The sequence below is a fragment of the Cygnus atratus genome, chromosome 18, assembly GCF_013377495.2.
Source record: "Cygnus atratus isolate AKBS03 ecotype Queensland, Australia chromosome 18, CAtr_DNAZoo_HiC_assembly, whole genome shotgun sequence".
In the NCBI taxonomy this organism is placed as follows: domain Eukaryota; kingdom Metazoa; phylum Chordata; class Aves; order Anseriformes; family Anatidae; genus Cygnus; species Cygnus atratus.
The window spans coordinates 5086339-5106495 of NC_066379.1; the positions used below are offsets into that span (position 1 = coordinate 5086339).

General features: G+C 59.2%; 1 protein-coding gene across 1 annotated transcript; it reads left to right on the plus strand.

The window, feature by feature from the left end:
• The first annotated feature begins 6067 nt into the window (after window positions 1–6067).
• Window positions 6068–19483, plus strand: CYGB (cytoglobin). Its single transcript, XM_035570536.2, has 3 exons — window positions 6068–6638; window positions 13914–14145; window positions 14710–19483. Exons 1-3 carry the CDS (start codon window positions 6496–6498, stop codon window positions 14872–14874), a joined length of 540 nt encoding a protein of 179 aa, XP_035426429.1. The 5' UTR covers window positions 6068–6495; the 3' UTR covers window positions 14875–19483.
• Window positions 19484–20157: the final 674 nt, after the last annotated feature.

Here is a 20157-nt window from a genome sequence, read left to right on the forward strand (position 1 = left end):
CTTCAGGAGCCTGTGCCAGGAGCACCCCAAACATCCCCTCCAGCCAGACCGAAAGGAGAGGGAATAATTCCTCCCCAGATGAAGGGGCATGGGGCTCCCTTGCGCAAGGCACTGGGAAGCCAAGCCCGATGCCCTGGGCAGCCACACTGGAGCGCTCGGGGCTCCCAGGAGCATGCTGGAGTATGCTGCGAGCTCCTCGAAGCCAAATAAACAGCGACTGCTGGCTGAGCCAGAGCCCAAGAGACTGAAAGGACCTTCCCTTCCCTGGCAAGAGGCAGCGCAGCTTTCGTAATCCCTGGGAGGATGTCACTGCGTGAAAGCCCCTCACCCCTGGCTGGGTGACACCGCAAGGTCCCCGCTCTCGTGCCCCAGATGCCATCGGAGGTCCTGAGAAAGCTCAGCCCGTGGCAGGGCCAAGGCAAAGTCTCCTTTGGGGACCCATTTCCACCCTTCCCACCTCCGCACCCAACCGCAGGGGGACACCACGGGCTGGCCCGTGCCTGGCACCGGGCAGGGTGCGGGGACATGGGGTCAGGGCTGAGCCAGGGCCGTGCCGACCCCCAGCACCCCAAGGGGCTGGGTGGAGTTGCTGGGGGGAGCCCAGCCGGATGGATTCGCCCACCCAGCACCCAGGTGCTGGTTCCTCTGCTTATTTGACATGCAGTGAACTCGCCGGCCGAGCCTGCCCTGCGCCGGAGCGTATCACTTCCAAACACATTTGATTGACACCGCGAGATGCTCGGTTCAAAGGCAAAGTAATGTGAGCAGATTAGTTAATGCTTCTTGCCCTAGCCCTTGAGAGCAGGGCTGGAATGGCAAGGCAGACTTAATGGGTTTTGAAGGCTTTTCTTTTTAAGATATGAATCAATGAATCTGTATGGGGAGCATGGATAATGTGATCGGAATAAGAAACAGGGCTCGGCTTTGAACCTGAGCGAGGTCCCTGACAGTGTTTACTTCATGTCCTGGCACCAAATGCAAGATGACATGAATATATTAGCTTGCTGGCTTTCCTGAGCAACCCCTGCCACAGCCAGGCCGGCTTCAGGAAGGAAAAGAGCAGCAAAGAGAATCTGTGTGGAAGTGCCGACTTGTTTTCCAATAGCCCTGTCAGCCTCGCTTACTGCCGACGTGTCGGGCTGTGACAGGGGTGCTGGTGCTCGGGCACGGGGTGGCCAGATCCTGCTGGGAGCCCATGGAGAGCTCGATATCTGACCAGTGTGAGCTCGAAGCACTTTGGCACCAGGGTGGCGAGGAGTAAACCTTGCGCCGTGGTGTGCCGTGGTGCACACTCACCGCTTCCTACCCGAGCGCCTCTTGCTTCATCCCCGCAGCTTGCATCACAGAGTTTCAGTTCCCGAAAATCTCGGTGGGAAGGGTTGTGGGGTGGGGGGTGGGGGTTGCAGCAGCTCCTGGGATGGGACCAGGTTGGTCCCAGGGGAGAAGCACTCACCATGGGCTGCCTCAGCAGCTTCTGGCCCCGCTCACCGTCTGAGACCCGTGCCAAGCCCCACTGACCTCCCCACTTCCCTTTTTTTTCCCCCCTGGATTTCCCAATGCTTGTTTTTCAGGTTGTGTGGGTTGGTAGGGATTTTTTGGGGGGGGTGGGAGAAGGGGTGACACAAGATGGGACATCCCCATCTCACCCACCTTCCTCCCCTGTGCCCGCAGCTGCTGCCGGCCGTGTCTGTGCATCTTTATCCTGCACTCCCTGTGCTGGAGCCTCGGCAGCGTTTTGCACCCCAGCCACATCCCTGCCCCTCCGGGACCCCCCCAGGGCAGATATCCCCACCCTGTGGTGCTGGGAGGGCTGGGCTGGGGGGTCAGGGAGCAGCCAGGGGCTGGGGTCTCCTTGGGGGGCTTGGGGCAGGATCCCCTCGGGGATCGCTTCAGCCCCCGGTCTCTGCACGAAGCCGCAGCACTCAGACCTCGACCCACTCGGGAAACCTAAGAACCTAAATCTGTTTTGGAAGGAGATCCCGCTCTGCCCTGGTCCGTACGCCTTCCCCACCAGCGTCGGCAGCGTCGCGGGAGGTCTGGTTTCAATCAGGGGAGGAATGTCTGCCCCGGCTTTGCGCTGCACAAACAGCTTGGGTTTCACTTCCCGGGACAGGAGCCGGCGAGGGGACGGGGCAGGGGGACACAGGCAGGGGGACAGCACCTCCCTGCACCGCCACCTCTCCGGGACAGCTTTTCCCAGCTGTGTGGGGACATGGGGATGGGGACAAGCCCCAGAGCGGGGTCTCACTGCTCTTCTGGTGCTCAGGAGTGAATAGCACGGCAGCATGCTGGGGATGTGGGTGATGGAGGCGTGATTAAATCCAGGGGTCCCAGCCCCACGGGGTGGGGATGCAGGCAGTGGTGCAGCCCCAGCTGGATTGGGGGGGTCCTGTTGGCCCTCACCCTGGCTGTGCCCCCACACATCCCCCCCCGGCACAGCTGAAAGCCAGAGCAGGAACACCAGCTTTGTGCGGGTCTCCTGGGATCCGAGAAGCCAGGGGAAGGAAACCTGCAATAAGTACAGAGCATTTGCACAGGCTTTAAGCTAAATCCTCCCCTCCCAGCGAGGCTGGCTGTAGCAGGCACTGCAAAGCCCTTTCCTAAAGTCTCCTTATTCCTTTTCAGGCCAGGACTTCACAGCTGGCAGCCGGGCTGGGTGAGGGCAATGCCCTTCTGGCAACGGGGGCTTGGGGTCGGCGGTGCTGGGGGGGGACACGTCCAGCATCTGAGGGTGAGGGTGCAGACCCCGGGGGGAGAGGAGGCTGCTGGGGAGGATGGAGCACGCATGCACAACCCGCAGTAGCTCTCAGCCATGGTGATGGGAGCAAAAATGAGATGAGCCGTAGCAGCATCTTGTGCCCTCCGCCCTGTCCTGTGCCCAGGGAAAATTGCCAGGAGCCAGGGCTCTTCTTCTAAATGCTTTGGGCTGTGCCACACTGGTGCACTCAGATATATTTCTCTTCAAATCCCAGGGCTGCTCCTCTTCTGGCCAGGTTGATGTCCGGGGGGTCTGTAGCAGTGGTCCTCGGCCACGCAGCACCACACCAGTGCCACGGTTGTGACCTGGGCAGCCCAGCAGCTCCTTCCCCTTGTGCTCCCATGGGGAATTCAAGGCACATGGCTTCAGAATTTTGCTTGTGAGAAGGTCCGAGGGCACGGCGCTGCAGACCTGCTGACAGGGACACCAGAAGCCACACGCCTTACTCCAGGAACCCAATGCCACGGCTGTCCCCATGCAAGGGGACGGTGGGCTCAGCCCAGAGGGTCCAAAGCTGGCCAGGGCTTGGATGTGGGGCTCCCACCTCAGCCTCAGCAAGGAGTCAAGGGTGGAGATCTGCCATCAGCCACATCCCACGCGCTGTGGAGCTGAAGTCGCGTTTTTTGCCTTCACCTCCCACTCTAGGATCGGGAGCCAAGTACATTTCTCATTGCACCCAGCGCACAGGGAGGAGGAGGAGAGGCGATGTGGGAGGGCAGGGGAGCGGGAGAAGCCGTCGGCAGGTGGCCATGGACCACAGCACTCCAGGAACAGCGGTGCAGAGGGCTGGGAAATCCATCCCCATCCCCATCCCCATCCCCATCCCCATCCCCATCCCCATCCCCATCCCCATCCCCATCCCCATCCCCATCCCCATTCCAATCTCCATCCCCATCCCCATCCCCAATCCCATCCCCAATCCCATCCCCATCCCCATCCCCATTCCACCCCATCCCCATCCCCATTCCCATCCCCAATCCCATCCCCATCCCCATCCCCATCCCCATTCCAATTCCAATCTCCATCCCCATCCCCATCCCCAATCCCATCCCCATCCCCATCCCCATTCCACCCCATCCCCATCCCCATTCCCATCCCCAATCCCATCCCCATCCCCATCCCCATCCCAATCCCCATCCATTTTAGGGGTGAAAGCAGAGGATGGGGTCACCCAGGCTGATCCCATATCAGCCTCCTCCGTGGGGACCAAGTCCCCTGTCCCTGTCCCCAAGCCCCAGCACCCTGGGGTGCCCTGCCCGAGGAGGTGGGCAGGGACCATGGGCACCCAGCCAGTGCTACCCCAGTCCTTGGGACTGCCACCTCCCTCCATGGTGCATCTGGCACCAATGGGACTGACGGGACACCTGAGTCCCTGTGGGGTTTGTAGACCATTGGGGCGGTACCAGGTGATGCTGACTGGCTGGGATTTTGCAGCGATGGTGCCAACGCAGCATCTGTCTTCTGGAACAACTTGCTTCCTAACCCCAAGCTCCCTGGGAGCAGTACCCGGGGAAAAAAATGGAAATGGGATGCTGCTATGTGACAATGTGTGGCTGTACTCGTGCCCCTAATTCATGTCTGGGGTGAGAAGCAGAAGCTGAGGGTGATCGGGATCTGTTTGGGGTTCGTAGGCAGCTGGCTGGCATGGAGCATCCCTGCTGCAGCACAGCCACCCTCTTGTGCCTGCAAAGCGCCTTCCTCCTTGGGAAGGAGCCGCGCACGTGGCAGAGCCGGGTGTGATGTCCCCAGACAGGGGGCAGGAACCCTCTTGGGAGGGCCTGGGGACTCCTCACTCATTCCTAATACAGCCTTGGGCCTCTCAACCCAAAAGCTTTGACCCCTGGTGCCAGAAAGCAGGCAAAGCTCTGGCTGATGCCACAAGGTTGGCCAAAGCACCAGGTAGGAGAGCTCCGAGGAGAAGAGCCCTTTTTTTTTTTTTTTTTTCACCAGTTCTCCACCTGGGTCGTGGCCTGAGCTTTCATATTTGTCCGAATCCGAGTTGTTCCTGAGCACGCAGGCGCTGCATTGCAGCCTGGTGCTGTGGTGAAGCAGGATCTCGGCGCCGTGCCTCCTCCCCAGGGAGGGCGAGCGGCGTGGGCACATTCCCTGGAGGTGGCAGCGGCTCCTGCGCTGCGGGCGGCCACTTGGGGACATTGTGCTCAACGCCTGAGCCCAGGCTCGTCAGCCCTAATCCTGGTGGCTAACGAGCAGGAGGCAAATCCAAACTTTAAGCTGCCTGGGGAGCACCTGATGATGCTGGTGGTGTTGCTGGTGACACGGATCATCCTGACCCCGGTGGCGAGGGCCGGCTGTGCTGCTGGGTTGGCAGGCTGGGGGGCTCGGCTCTGGGCTGGTGTCGGGGGGTCCTGGCCTTATGGGGGGACCTGCAGCAGGGTGGTGGCAGCAGCATCCCCTCCGCCTGCTCCCTTTACATCTACAGGAGATTTGCTGATGCCGACGGTCTCGCTGCTGGTATCGGGGTGGGGGCCGAGGCTGGTTTGGAGGAGAAATAGAGCGAAAAGCCTCCGCAGGTCTGCAGGAACAGAGCTCCAGCCCCTTCAGAGCTGCACCCTCTGCCTGCCTGTCTGTGTGTCTGTCTGTCTGTGTGTCTGTCTGTCCAGCCGCTGCTCCTCTTGCATGCAGGCGGGTGCAGGAGCGCGATGGACAAGCCCAGGCTCCCTCACAGGCTTTTTTCTCCTGTCTCCGATCCCCCTCTGGGGGACCGGTGGTTATTACAAGTCTCAGTAGTTTCCTTCTCCCTGCCCTGCAGGGTTGATATGCCCGATTTGCAGGGAGCAGAAAATGGCATTTGGGTAAAAACAACCCAAAGACGCACACAGGGGCAGCGGGGAGCCTGGTGCGGAGGTGTCCCCATGTTCCCCATCGCTGCCAGCAGCGCTAACCCCCTCATTTATTTCCCCACTGCCTTAACTCTGGCTCCCTTTGCCATTCAGTCCTGGCACAAGAAGGGAGAGCAAATCCTTTCCATTAGCAAGTCCCGTGGGACGGGCGCCGGCTCCCTTGGGTGGCAGAGGAGCGCCACGGGCGAGGCTGCTCGTGGCTGCGAGGATTTATCGCCCAAAACACGAGCGCTGGCTCGAAGGTAGCGCCGGGGCAAGAGGAGAGGCAGAGCTCAGCTGAGCCAGCTGCTGGGATAAGTTTAACGGCACGCTTCGGATCTGGAATTTCCTCTGCACTGTTTACAAGAAAAAAAAAAATCACAAAAAACTTCCAGCCCCCCCCCCCCCAGCGCACCATCCTGATGCTGCCCAGAGCCTCTTCCTCCTCTCTGCCTCTCAGAAAAAAAAAAAAAAAGAGACAGAGAGAGCAGGAGGGAGGAGTGGGAGAGAGGAGGAGAGAGGGAGAAAGTGAGCTCACGTTCACACATTGGGGAAGAGGCTGGTCTTGCAATGCCTTTGAATATTTTACTTTTCGGCAGTTTCCCATCAGTCAGCCGCACGCACCCAGGCTGAGCTGAGGCTCGCCACAGCCATGGGCAGCACGGGGAGACCTGAGGTCTAACCGCAGGCACCCGACCTCGGGGATATTCTCTAAAAGCACACAGACAGGCAGGCAGGCAGCGCACGCTGCGCTCGCACAGCCGGCAGAGCCGCCAGCGCCCGCGCGGCCTCCGAGCAGACACCTTTTCTCTTCTCGCAGGAGATCCCCGCGCACACTCACACGCATCTCCCCGAGCCTCCTCCTGGCTTCCCGGAGGATCGTGCCGGCTGCTTCCCATGGAGAAAGTCCAGGGAGAAATGGAGATTGAGAGGTGGGAAAGAAGTGAAGAGATCTCGGAGGCGGAAAAGAAGGTGATTCAAGAGACATGGAGCAGAGTATACGCAAACTGCGAGGACGTTGGGGTCTCCGTGCTCATCAGGTATTTAAAAAAAATAAATAAAAATAAAAAGAAGCGGATCCAAGCGAATCCCTTTATAGCTAAGAAAGAGGCAGAACAATATATAGAACTGGAATGCGATGAATGACAGCGAGTGGGGAGCTTGCTCGGTGCATCGCTTGGCTCGGCGCAGGGACGGTTTCACAGCACTCCTCTGATTTCAACACGTTCGAGCCGGGGGGCGGCGGCGGGGGGAGCGGGGGAGCCTCTCTGCGGGGACTTTGTGGGAAGCTGCTTCCCTCAGAAAGGTCACCTTAGCCTGCGCGCGGAGGTGGGGGAGCGCGGAGGAGGGAGAGAGGCGGCGGGCTCGGCTCGCCGGGGCTGGGTTGGTTTTGTTGTGGGTATTTTATTTTGTCCCCCCCCCCCCCAAATAGATCCGTGCGGATGGCTTTGGTACGTACCAGGCTGGCGGGTGAAATAATGCAAGTTGGGAGCCAAGACAAAACCCAAGCAGGTGTCTCCGAGGGCACCATCTGTCCCTCCGGCGGCAGCGTCGGCGGGAAGGAGAGCGCCGAAGTTGGCTGCGGGAGGGGGTGCGGAGGGCACAGGCGGGGGGGGCAGCAGGACCAGGGGGGCAGGGACCGAGAAGGACCAGGAGCAGGGCACGGGGCATTGCCTGAAGTATGGGGCATCGTCTGGTGGCTCGGAGCATCCCCCATGGCTTGGAGCATCGCCCGATGGCTCGGAGCATCGCGCCACGGCACAGAGCATCCCGCACCAGCGTGGGGCCGGGTGGCAGAGAGATGGGCAAGTGGAAAGCCCCTGGGCTGTGCCGAAAGCAAAAAAGGGAAGAGGCTTCGTGGGGGGAAATAGGGGCAGGAGGGGTTTCTTGTCCCTGACCGGCCGTTGTTCGGGGTGCGACCCGTGCCTGGGGAAGGCGCCGAGGTGAATCCCGCGGGGCTGCAGGGATGCTGGGCGCTCGCGGTGTTGGTGGTGCTGAGCATCAAGCCTTTATCTTATTTAAAAGGGGAGAGGAGGACGGGCAGAGGCGCAGGCGAGCTGCCTGCACTGACCTGTTGGCAGGCAGCAGAGGGGCTCCCTGGAGCCACAGACCTCCAGCACCCACCACCCACCGGGGGAACAGCAAAGCAGGGATCTCCCCGGGCAGGCTCCCGCTGCCAGCACCCAGCCCCATGCACCCCAGAGAGGGGACGGGGCTGTGACCTCCCCCTGTGCCCCCACAGTGGGGCTCTGTGCGTGGAGAGCCCCTCGTGTGCATGCACTTTTATTAACAACCACCCAAAAGTTTTCCAGGGGCTGAGAGCTGGTGTGCCGAGCCCACAGGAGCTGCAGAGCACAGCGGGGTTTCCATCTGCCACTTTGTAGGCTCAGCACCTAAATCTTACCCACAGCTTTACCCACAAGCAGCACAGAGCCTGGGGAACCAAACCCCCAAGGCCTGGCATGAAGCCTGCACGTGGCAGAGGTCTGGGGGAAGCTAAATTCCCTTTTTCCAGGCCCCTTTTCCCGTTCCTGTGAGCTTCAGCACACGGCAGGGGGAGAGGACGTGGGAGAGAGCAGACAATGGGGTGTGGGGGTCCCTGCTGCTGTCATTTCCCCGCTCCTTACAGAAGGGCAGAGCCCCGTGCAGCAGCCAGGATGGCAGTGCCAGTGTCAGAAAGAGGTGGGCAGGATTTGGCCAGCAGCTGTGCGTGGCCAGCTCCTCGCCCTGGGAAAATCCCTCGTGGGGATATGCCCAGGGCGGCTCCGTGCTGCCAGTGTCCCCACGGCCCTGTGACAAGCTCGGAGCAGGGCTGGGGACGAGGACAGCGAGGTGCGGCAGCAAGGACCACGTGGCCAAGCTCTGATCCTGACTGAAACTCTCCCAGCACAAGTTTCTGGTCCGGGTTTCTTGTCCCCAGGGAGAGCTGTGGCACCGTGCTGAGGGGTGTCCCCAAATGCCAGCGGGGCAGGACAGAGCTGGCACCTGGGATGAACTGGGGCTCACTGGGAGCCTTACCACGGGCCTGCTACCTGCCCTGGGGATCCCAGCCCTGCTCCCTCACCGGGGCATCTCTGGGATGCCTCAGGTGGGGTCTGCGCTTTCAGGCAGAAATGGGAGTGCCAGAAGGTGGCTTGGGGAGAGGGGCAGAGGCTGCACGGCCATGGGTCCCTCCCCGGCATGACCCCCATGTGCAGCCCCATAAAGCCCGGCAGATCGATCAGAAGCCATATTTCTGTTGTTGTGGCAGTGGCCAGGGAGTTGTACTCGTCTTGTCGTGGAGGCTCCCGCCCCATGCATCTGCTCTGCCCCCAGTCCATGCCCTAGAAGATGCTCAGGGCAGGGAGCGACCATTTGCCATGCATATGGGGCTTGGAAATAAAGGGTCAAAACCAAGCTGGGGCCTGATCCTGTGCCCCCAGGGCAGAGAGGCAGTGATGCCCACCCAAAACCCAGACACGGGGTGGGGGGGGGTCCCACAGGGAACCTACAGCACATCTCAGCGCAGCTCCCTCCTCTCCGTCCCAGCATTTCCACTTTTATCCTCCCAGCCTCTGTTTGGCAGCTGGGGAAACTGAGGCACGGGGTCACACCCGGCGGGCTCCCAGCCCTGGTGGCTGCGGCAGAGGGGTCCCTTCCAGCGGCACAGCGGGGTCCTGAGCTCACGGGGTCCAGTGGGACGTGAACAGGAATAATGGGGACTTCTGGCTGAGCGGCCACCAGGCCATGGGAATGTGCGCCGTGCGGTTAGATCTGTCGCTAATTGACAGTTCCCTCGGTGGGGGAGCCTCGCTCCAGAGGAAGCAAAGACTCCTCATCTTCCTCCTCTTCCTCGGGAGCTCGGGGCCCTCTGCGGGTAACGCTGCTGGGATCCATTTCGCAGCAGCTGCCTTAACCCTTGCTGGGGCTGGGGCTGGTTTTGGGGTCGGGGCTGGATGGGGCTCCAGACCCCCGACCTGCACATTTGGGGTTTTATTTTGGCTGGGTCACTCCGGCCAGCACAGCCAACAGACCAGAGCTGATGTTCACGTGTGTCTTCCCCATGCCCCCAGGCACATCGCCGTGCCTCAGTTTCCCCACTCGTAATTGAGGAATCGGTTCTTTCTGGAAAACTCTCCCAGTTGGGGACCTCGTGGCGGAGGAGCCTGGGCGCAGAGCTCCGGCATCTGCTCAGAGCCCCCCGGCGCCCACGCAGCAGCCGAGTGCCCGACACGAGAGGGGCTGAGCACCGCTGGGGCTCGGGGTCCCGGCTCCTTCACAGCCCCTGACGAAGCCTGGGAAGCCATAAAAGCCCCCCGTGTCCTGCCGGCCGCACACGGCCGCTCCCACACCCACACACACGCTCTGCGGTCGCGGATGTAGGACCACAAAACTTTATGGATCCCCCCGGGCTCGTGGGGATGAAAGTCAGGGACAGTTCCCATTAGTCAAACCCACACCGAATGCGAGAGCTGTGCCGTGTCCTGGGGGGGGGTTCTCCCTTCCCCTTCCCCTGTCACTGCTCCAGACCCACCGTCACCTTTCCACATTTCCAAATTTTTTTGCCTTCTCCATCCCTCCATCACTGCTCCCCCTCTCAGACACGAAGCAGAGGTGTAGGAGGGGCAGAGAAGGCAGAATCAGGCCCCCAGATTTCGGCAGCTGCTTGTCTGAGCTGACACACCTGGCCCCCCCCCGACAGTCTGCAAAGAGCTTTGAAATGGAAAAGCGCTCCTTGCGCGCCTGGCGCCGTCCTAAGAATTGGGAGAAAATACCAAAGAGCTTGAGTAATCACTCTGCTGGGTGGAAAAAACGGTCTGGTATTTTTCAGCTGGCTGAATTGATTAAACAGGTTGAAGCCCCCACATTAAACGAGCTGAATCCACAAATTAAATGGGTTGGAGCCCCCAAATTAAATGGGTTGAGTCCCTAAATTAAATGGGTTGAATCCCCCAAATTAAACGGGTTGAATATCCCAAATTAAATAGGTTGAAGCCCCCAAATTAAACGGGCTGAAGCCGCCAAAATGGCATTTAAAGGCACAATCCCGCAGCTGCTGCCCGAAGCTGACGTGCGCTGTGTTCAGGCGTGCCTTGGGGCAAGGAGCCCCTCTCTGGCTGCCGGCTGGTAAATTTTCGGAGCAAAGCAGCTCGCCGAGATCCCTCCCTGAAATATTTTGTCGGGAAGGGGCCCAGAGCCAAGCCTGACCCCCTGGTGGGGATGTCCCCGTCCCACAGCACATCACAGGCTCGTGAATCATCGTGACCGATCTGAATTGATGTTTTTTTGGAGGAAAGGCCGGACGGAGACCACCAGGACTCTGCTCTGGTACTGAGGGCAGGCAAGAGGAAGGTTTTTTTATATGGCAGCCCCCCAGGAGGTAGAAAAAGGGGAGGGTGCTCGATGGTGCCTTTGGTTCATGGCTGTGTGTCCTGTGGGACTGCGGCACTCTTTGGGATGCTCGGGGGGTACGTGGCTGCACGGGCATCCCCATGTCCCCAAGGCCATGGGGAGGTCCTGGGGGGACCCCAAAGCACCCCATGGGGACCAGGGACCTGCAGGTGGGACCGATGTGGCCGTCCCTGTGCGGTGCCACTGCCATAAGCAGGAGAGGCTGGGATGTGTGCGTGGAGGAGCTGAGGGTGATGCTGAAGATAAAGGCTCTGGGAGATGGGGATGTGGGAAACTGAAGGGCGGTGGGAAAGCCATGCTGGCTTTCTTAATTTGTTCATCTGATGCTCTCCTCGCCCTCGGTCCCAGGGTTTGCCTGAGAGGCTGAATTCCCGCATGTGATGGGGCAGGCAGCGAGGATGGGGGGCTGCGAGCTGGGCACAGCAGGCAGGATGAGTGCCGGGGGTCGCTGCCTTTTCCCCAAACCTCCCTGGGCTTCATCGGGGCATCCCAGCCCCTTTGCTCCCTTCCTCTGCTAACACACGCAGTGCCCGGCAGCCCTGGCCCCAAAAACAAGCCGATAGACTGCAGGTTGAGCATGAAAGCACCATGAAAATCCAACAAAAAGTCTCCAAGTGCTCCCCGCTTCTGTATGAAGTCCCGCTCGGGGACTCAGGGCTTGGTGCTGATTTTTCCCCGAGGTTTGCCAGGTAAATGAAGCACCGAGGTTTTGAGGATGACGAAGCATCCGGGGTCCTGCTTCCAGCTGGAGCTCGGAGCGCAGGCAAGGAAGGAAACGGCCGGGTTTGAAGATTTTCTCCCTGCTCGGTTTGCCCTGCAGGGATGGGCAGAGGGAGGAAGACGGGGAAAGGCGAGGCGAGGCAGCACCGCCGCGTCTGAGCACAAAACAGGTTCATGGGGACGGCGTGGTTTGCACCTTAATTATTTCCTTTGGCTCTGCCGCTGGGAAGGACTGCGTCCTTAAAGTTGTTAGAAGGGCAAAAGAGGGAGGAAGGCAGCTCTGACATCCTGTCCGCCCCGTCCAGATGTAGCTCCCAGGGAACAAATTAGCGGGTGCAGAACGGGATCGCTTAAAAAGAAATTTAATGAGATCGGTATTCAGGCATCTGCTTTCCATCAATCATAATTTTGTGTGATATGCAATGGTAAATGTCATATTTTTAATGACTCCGGTGAAGAAAAAAGCCCCAAACATACACACACACAACGAGCCAACAAAATTCCAGAGCCTGAGATGTTTGAACTCAAAAAATGTTCTGTAGATGGGGAAAAAAAACACAACAAACACCTCTTCTAATTCAGTATTGTTTGAGTTATTTTATTTCTTCCTCTTCTTTTTTTTTTTTTTTTTTGTTCTCCTTCCCTCTGGCTATATTTAACCTTTGTGTTACATTAATCTTCTCTGTTTATTAAGCAAGAGAGGCTCGATCCCTCTCTTGGCCTGGCCCCGCAGACATTTCCTCACGGGGCTTTGGGGTCGGATCCATCCCCGCTGCCAGCGGAGCCCACAGGGGAGGCAGGGAGGTGCCAGCGATGCCGTGGGTGAGGTCAGAGCCTCCACTGGTGCTGCGGGAGGACACGGCCCTGGGGGCTCCTTTCGGCCCCTCTTTTTACTGGAGGATGCTGCGGCCCCTGGGGTCCTGCTGGCTGCAGTGTGATTTGTGCCAGGAGTGTTTCCAAGCCCATTCCCCGGGTCCTCGCATCGTGCCCGTGAGCTGGACCTAAATGGGGCTTTTGGGGGAACTTGGGAGGATGTCTGGGCAGCAGGAGGGGAAAATCCGTGAACGGGGACAGCCAAAACCCAAGCTCTGCCCTAGAAGGGCTGAGCATCCTCGATCTCGGTGCTGGCTCGAGATGAAAGCTGGGGGCTGCAGGGAGGCTGGGGCACGGTGAAGGAAAATCTGTGGGATGCCAGGAGGGAGGCAGGACAGAAAACCCTTGGAGCAGGGAGGAACAACTGTCCTTCCCGCCTCGTCTCCCCCTTTCCACCTTCCTTCCTCCCCCATCCGTTCCGCCGCGCACTCTTCACACCTCCGGAACCTATTTTGGGGCCGCCTGATGAATCCCAGGTGCCTCGGGGAAGCGGCGGCGAGCCGAGGGAGCAGGGACAGGCAGGGAGCAGCAGAACAAAGCAGCAAATGAGCCTGAGCCCCGGATTCCCACTGCCCGTGGAGTGGTGAGGGGGAACGAGGATCCCACCTGGTCCTGGGGGGAGGTAGGGATGGGTGGGGAAGAGGTGCGTGGTGCCTGGGGGCAGCTGCCTGCTTTGTTTGCCCCAGCTGTGTTTCATTGGGGTTGATTGATCCCACGGAAAAGGGGGGTCCCCAGGTGCTCAGGGGCCAGGCTGGGTGCTTGGGGGCTGCCCTTGTGCAGCTGGAAGTGGCTCCTGGCAGGGCTGTGAGTTTAGCACTGGGAACTCTGGGCTGAGACCTTGCTGGGGATCTCTGGTGAGATCTTTGGGGCTGGGGGCATCCCGGGCAGGCTCTTGGGGTGGGGGAGCTGGAAGGAAGCCCCTGGGCTCACAGCGGGACTGGGGTAGGGAGAGGCTGGCTGAGCTTTTGGTTTTGGAAACTTGTGTCTCGCTTTCTGAGCCAGGAAGTGGTGCTCTGATGTCTGGGGGGTGGATGTGGCGTCTGGCATGGCTGGGCTGAAGCCTCTGGGTACGATGATAAAGGTATGGATATGATGATAAAGAACTCAGCCGTGCCTCTGCTTTGTTGGTGAATATCCAGCTGGGATGCCCTCGTAGCAGATAGGGGAGGTCTGGGAGCAAGGTGTTACCTTCCTGATTTACCCTGCTGAATTCCCCTAGGAGCTCAATGAGAAGCCTGTGCCAAACTCGGTGGGGTCACTCCCAGCACCTCCACCTTTCCATTTTCTGCTTCGTCTCCTCACTGCACTTCGTGTCTGTTCTCTCTCCAAAGGTTTTTTGTCAACTTCCCGTCGGCCAAGCAGTACTTCAGCCAGTTCAAGCACATGGATGACACGCTGGAGATGGAGAGGAGCTTGCAGCTGCGTAAGCACGCCCAGCGGGTCATGGGGGCCATTAACACTGTGGTGGAGAACCTCAACGACCCGGAGAAGGTCTCCTCTGTCCTGGCCCTGGTGGGCAAGGCCCACGCCCTCAAGCACAAAGTGGAGCCCGTCTACTTTAAGGTAAAGGATGGGAGCAAAAATATCTCGGGGGATGTTTTTGGAATTGGGGAGGGGGAGCGGTGGCGTGGAGGTGTTGCTTGTCCTCGTCCCAAGGCTGGAAGTTTGTGGGGTGCTCCCCACGTGGCTGTGCTTTCCCACCGAGATACTGTTCCCAAATGCAGACGCTGATGGAGCACTGGGGTTTCAAGGACCTCTCCCCACCCACCGGTGTCCCGCAACCCCTTCCCGCGTGGTCGTGGCTGTATGTCTGTCCCCTTGTCGTGTTTTCTAGAAATCAAGCATGGTGGAGGCACTTAAAACACAAGAGGTGCCAAAATTAGGGGGATGCTTGAGAACACAAGCAGTGTCCCTTGTCCCATGCAGGCAGGGTACCTGCCCCGTCCCTTATCCCAGGGTGTTGAGACCTGACATCCTGCATCCACCCCGCAGAGGGCTGTCCTTCCCAGAACTCACCCACAGTGCTGAATTTCCTCAGGGAAAAAAAAAGCTGATTTCAGTATTTTTTCAGTATTTTGCACTGCCTGAAAAGTTGATTAACCCCTTGCCCCCCCCCACCCCCCCCAGAAACTCACTGGTGTCCTGCTGGAGGTCATCTCCGAGGCGTATGGCAACGACTTCACCCCGGAGGCGCACGGTGCCTGGACCAAGATGCGGACCCTCATCTACACCCACGTCACGGCGGCATACAAGGAGGTGGGCTGGGCGCCGTACCCCAACGCCACCCTGTGAGGGACAGCGGGCACGGGCGAGGCGCGGGGAGGGGGTCGCTCACGCCAGGACCCCGCTCTGGTCTCTTCTCAAAGATCTTTCGCTCAGTCTGGGGAGCCCAGCGGGGCCGGCTCCGGGAGCTGCCAAGTCATAATTTGATCTCTATAGGGTTTAAAAAAAATAATCACAACGACAAGCCAAAAAGAACCACGAAGGGTGCGGGTGGGTCGGGGTGAAGCAGGGGGTGCGTTGGTTGTGGGCTCCATCCTCCCATCCCAGCCCGTCCACCACCGAATCCTGCGCTCGCCGCTGCTGCCACCGCGTCCCTCGGGCGAGCTGTGCCGAAAGGCAGCAACACGCAGCTCACCGGTGGGTGAAACCACCCTCGCTGTCCATGCAAAGCCCCTCGGGGAAACCCAGCTCCTTGCTTTTTTGGGATCCCTGGCTGCCCTCCCCACCACTGTGCTTTGCTTTGCCTGCACTGCTCCCCGCAGCCTCGCAGGGCTGCCCCGTGCCCTCTGCATCCCCAGGCCAGTGCTTGTTGCCCTCCTCACCCGCAGCTCTTGGCTGCCTGTTGCAGACCATCCCAGGGCTGCAGGGAGCAAGGGGACGGATGGATGTGCCACTTGGCCCCGTTGGGAGAGAGAAAAGGGATAGATGGGGCGCCTCTGGGCGGGTGCATGAGCCCACCTGCCTCCCTGCAGCTCCCACGGGGTCGATGCTGATGGCAGGGATGTGCGTGAGGATGGGTTCAGGTGGCACGTGTTGTGCCTTGGCCGCTGCCCACAGCCCTGGTGGCTTGTGTCTGTCTGTCCGGCAGGAACGTGGGGCGAGAAGGGGAATTTGGGGAATTGAGGGAGGGGAAAGATGAAGTGGCTGCAGCAGGGGGGATTCCTGGGGGTGAAGGAAGGTCCCTGCCCTGTTAAAATCAAAGCTTTTATGTAATGAATACTCCTGCCCTCTTGGTGAGACTGGGCTCCTCCAGATGAAGTGCCTGGTAGAAATCTGGCCATGCAGGAGGACCTCGTGGGCCCAGCAGTGCTCCCACCCATCCCGGCAGAGGGCTCCCCATGGGGCAGCCCCGTTACCTCCTGCACACGTGTTAGCTTTATAGGGTGCTTGGGGACCGGCTGGTGGGAGTTTGGGGTTGGAGCATCGTATTTAGCTAGGAAGCTTTGGCATCCTTGCCACCTGGTACTGCCCAAACTGTCCCTTACATTTAAAGGCAATGTCACCTATCTAAGTTTGTGTGGGTGGGCAGCCAGGAATTCCTGCTCTGCTCGCCCACAGCTGGCTCTTCTCTTCTTTTAAACACCCACAGGGAATCCTCTTTGCTTGTGTTGTTCAGGGTGTTTTGCTGCCTAAATGGTGACATGCCCTGGCCTTTCCCCTAACAAGCTGGACACGATCTGGAGAGGTCCCTGGGGCTCCTGTGCCTGCCAGCCCTGTGTGCCTGTTCCTACAGATGTTTTGGGGGTTTCCCCTTCCTCCCTTCTCTGGCTGTAACAGGGTTTAGCCCTGGGTAGGTGGGAGCCCACACAGAGGGGCAAACACCAGCTCTGGAGGCTTTCTCGTATCCTCTGAGCTTGGTTATGTGCAGCCTGGAGTTTGTCCTATTGCCCCCTGGCTTTAGGCAAAGGGGAATTTGGGGAGGACCCAGAGCCCCTTGGTTGTGCTCCCGCACCTTCCTGGCTCGCAGCCTGTCCTGGGCTGTGAAGGGAGCCAGCAGGAGAGCCTTTGGCCTCTCAGAGAGGCAGAGTGAGGGGGGGAGAAAGCTGCCAGGAGGAGGAAGAGGAGGATTTCCACCGAAGAGCAGGATCCCAAAGTCTGCCTGAACCAGGGAGGCACACTGCAGCCTGAAAGCAGCCTTAGGAAGGTGGGCATGGGGCGAGGAGGGGCCCTGCCCCCGAAGCAGGGTCCCTGACAGTCGGCATCCCTGAATTTTGGCCCACCAACGTGCACCCCTAAAGGTGCCAGCGCCTTCTGGCTCAGCTCTGAGCATCCAAGCAGCTGCTCACCACTTGCAGAGGCACCTTTCAACCATCAGCTGTGCTCGCAGCTGGCTGCTGTCAGGATCAGGCCCTGGCAGATGGGAAAAGACCTGGTCAGTCACAGGCTTTGCTCCAGCACAAAGCAGAGAGCAATCACTTGGATTGGGACTGAAAGTTTTTTTTGTGCGTGCATCACCAGGCTCTCACAAGTGCAGTTGCACTGACCTCTGCCAAATCCTCGGGGCCAGCCAGGCGTGTTTTTGCCGAGTTCAGTACTCTCCGTGCTCTGTGGATGCCGGGCTGTATGGGGATGTTTCATCTTTAGACAAAAGTTCACGTGTTAACCTTTGAGGTTAATATTCTTCAGGCAGAAATTTTATTTTTGGGTGGAAACCTTTCCTCTGCTCTCCCTTCCCTCAACCAAAACCAGGCTAAGCTGTGGCCCTGCAGAAATCAGAGAAAATTTTTCCAGCTAGAAAGAAATGGGGGCGTTTGCTCCGTGGCTGGGCTTGGGGATGGGGATGCTCTACCGAGTGCCAAGGGCCCCTCTCCATCAGCTCCAGCTAGATGTGGTTTGAGGGGAGGTGACGGTGGGGAGGCCACCAAGTCCCCGTGTTCACTTCTGATCCACCTGCGTGCCCGGGCTTTGGGGGAGCAGCCAGGAGCAGTGAGGTCCCCACGCCTCAAAGCCATTGACCAGGTGCCTGCAGGGACCCTCGTGTCTGCCCCAGCTCCTGGTGAGACTTCGGGACCCCAGGGGTGGCTCAGGCTGGGGACAGCCCTGTCCCCAAGGGCTTGGACAACCATCTCTTAACGTGGCCATCCCAGGTTAGGGATGAAGTTAGGTGGGCTTGGGGTCTGAGCCTGGCTTAGCCCTGTCCCCACTGGTGCCCCCTGCTCTTCAGACATCACCCCCAGAGCTGCAGGACCTTGGGACATTGTTTGGTTTCTTCTTTTTTTCCCCCTCTGTTTAGTTTATTCTTTTTTTTCCCCCTCCGTGCCTGGAAAAACTGGCCCATGGCTGCATGTGTGCACGCATGTGTGTGTTGGGCTTGTTTATTTTCCAGACATACTTTTCTAAACCAAATCCAGATGTGTACAGCTGCTATCCCTCGAGGATCCACCCCATCAGCCAAATTGCGAGCCACTCAAATATATGCAAACAAAACATGTTTATTTTTACCAGCTCTGTAGGAAGTAAAAATGAAGCGGGGAAGGTGGCCAGGGCAGAGCTCGCTTGGGGAAGAGACAGAGATAAAGCGAACGCCCCCGCTCTGCCGCCCTCAGCAAAGCAGACATGGCTTAAATCGGGAAAATTGTCATCTGGGGAGAGATGAAAATGAACAGAAAAAGGAAAAAATATCATTCCAGAGTGACAGAGGGATGAAAAATGCAGTGGGGAAGAGCGGAAAGGGAGGGCAGGGTTTGGCTCTCCAGTGTGCGCACGCGTGCGCAGCTGCTCGGTGTCACAGCCAGCTGGCAGATGGTGGCCGTCCTGTCCTCCGGGAAGTGTGGCACTTCGCCTCCCCACGTGCCCCCGTGCCCCCCATGAGCCTGCCATGCTCAGAGCTGCCACCCCTGGCACTAGGGCAGGATGTGGCCCCTCGTTCATACAGCAGCTTGGTGCTGCTGGCTTAGCCTCAGCGCTAGGCTTGGACCTGTGAGCCAGTGGGAAGGGTTTGTGCCCCCATTAGCAGGATGAATGCTGAGCTGGAGGGGTGGGATTCAGCACCCCCAGGGCAGGACCTGGCCCCAGGCATCTCCTCTTGGCTCCCTTTGGGGACACCCAACTTGTGTCCCCCTCCCTAGTTTGGCACAGCATTTGGTCGGCTGGAGCTGGGCGCTCCGTGCCCAAGGACAGCGGGAGCGTTGGGTTCGGGATGGGACACAGACCCCGTCCACCCCATCCCCTCACCACCATAGCTAGTGCATACATAGCTGCGTCTCAGTCACACCCATGCCTAGAGAGAGAGACTCCAACTCCACCAGAGACAAGGAGCCCCGAGGACCTTGTGCCCCCTCCATCACCTCCCTGCAGGGCCGGGGAGCCCGGCCACATCCCTACCCTTGTGCTTCGATCCAGCACAGGGGGCTGGGACCCCTTGCTCCCCAGGGACCTGCCCGGAGACTCCAGCAGGGACCAGAATTTGGCCACCAGAGCTCAGCCCTGGTGTGCCGGTGCCCGTGCGAGGACAGCTCAGGGCCACCTGCGGCGGCACCGGGGAGGCAGGCGAGGACGGGAACGCAGCCACCGCACCGTGGACCGACTTCAGGAGGGATAAAGCTGCCCGCGTGGCTCTGACCCGTCCAACGGGCTGCGCCGCTAACTATTCTCCGTAGCTGAAGTTGTCTCTAATCGTTAGTTTGTCCGAAGCCGTCCCCCAGTGACCCACAGACGTGAGCCGGCGCGCTCTGATGTAGCTCTGTGTCTGTACCGTTACCGATGCTGCTGCGGATGCTCTTCATGTACGTGTTTCTCGGCGCTTCCGTGCTGGTTTTATACATGCCGTCTAGTGTATGATGGATGTAACTGTTTTTTTTTTTTTCCTTTTTGTAGGTTTTTAGTATGTTTGTAACCAGACAGAATGGTGTTATTAAACTGAAACTTGTATCTTCAGTGGATAAATCGATCAAAACCCTCCAGCTCGTCCTGGTTTCTTTCCCGCGGGGTGGTAGCGATGCTGGTGGGCTGCAGCCATCCTGTCGGGGGCTTGGGGGCTGCCCCGTGGGTGCCTGCACAGTGGGGGACCAGTGATGGAGCCTCATGGACAGAAATCAGTAGCAAAGGGAGGAGATTTGCCCTTCACCCCCCTTCTATCTAGGGCTGGTGGAGGTGCCCGAGGGGCCCGTGTCTCCATCCCTGCTGCAGGAAGCAGTGGGGCAGGGTTGGAAGGGAAACCCCCAGAGGTGATTGCCATGAGAGGCAGCAGCCAGGACCAGGACTAGGACCAGGAGGTGATTCCCAGCCTGTAGGAATAACAAACAGCTCCCCGAGCAGCAGAAGCCAGGGTCTTTGCTCCATCCCTGGCGGCTCCTCATGTGCCTTGCGCTGTGTCTGAGTCCTGCTGTGGTGGGACGGGTCCCAGCATGGTGCAGTTTCCCCCTGGGGTCTTTCCAGCTCCCTGCTGTGCAGAACAGGCTCATGATGCATTTGAGATCATCGTCAGATTTGGTTGATAGTGGCCAATTTGGTTGGTAGTGGCCAACTTGTCCAAATGTTGCTGGTGGAGGATGGGTAGGAGGCAGCCAGATGCACGTTATTGTCCCGTAAGCCTCACTTCCTCGAGATGCAGGGCTTGGAAAAGCCATCCAG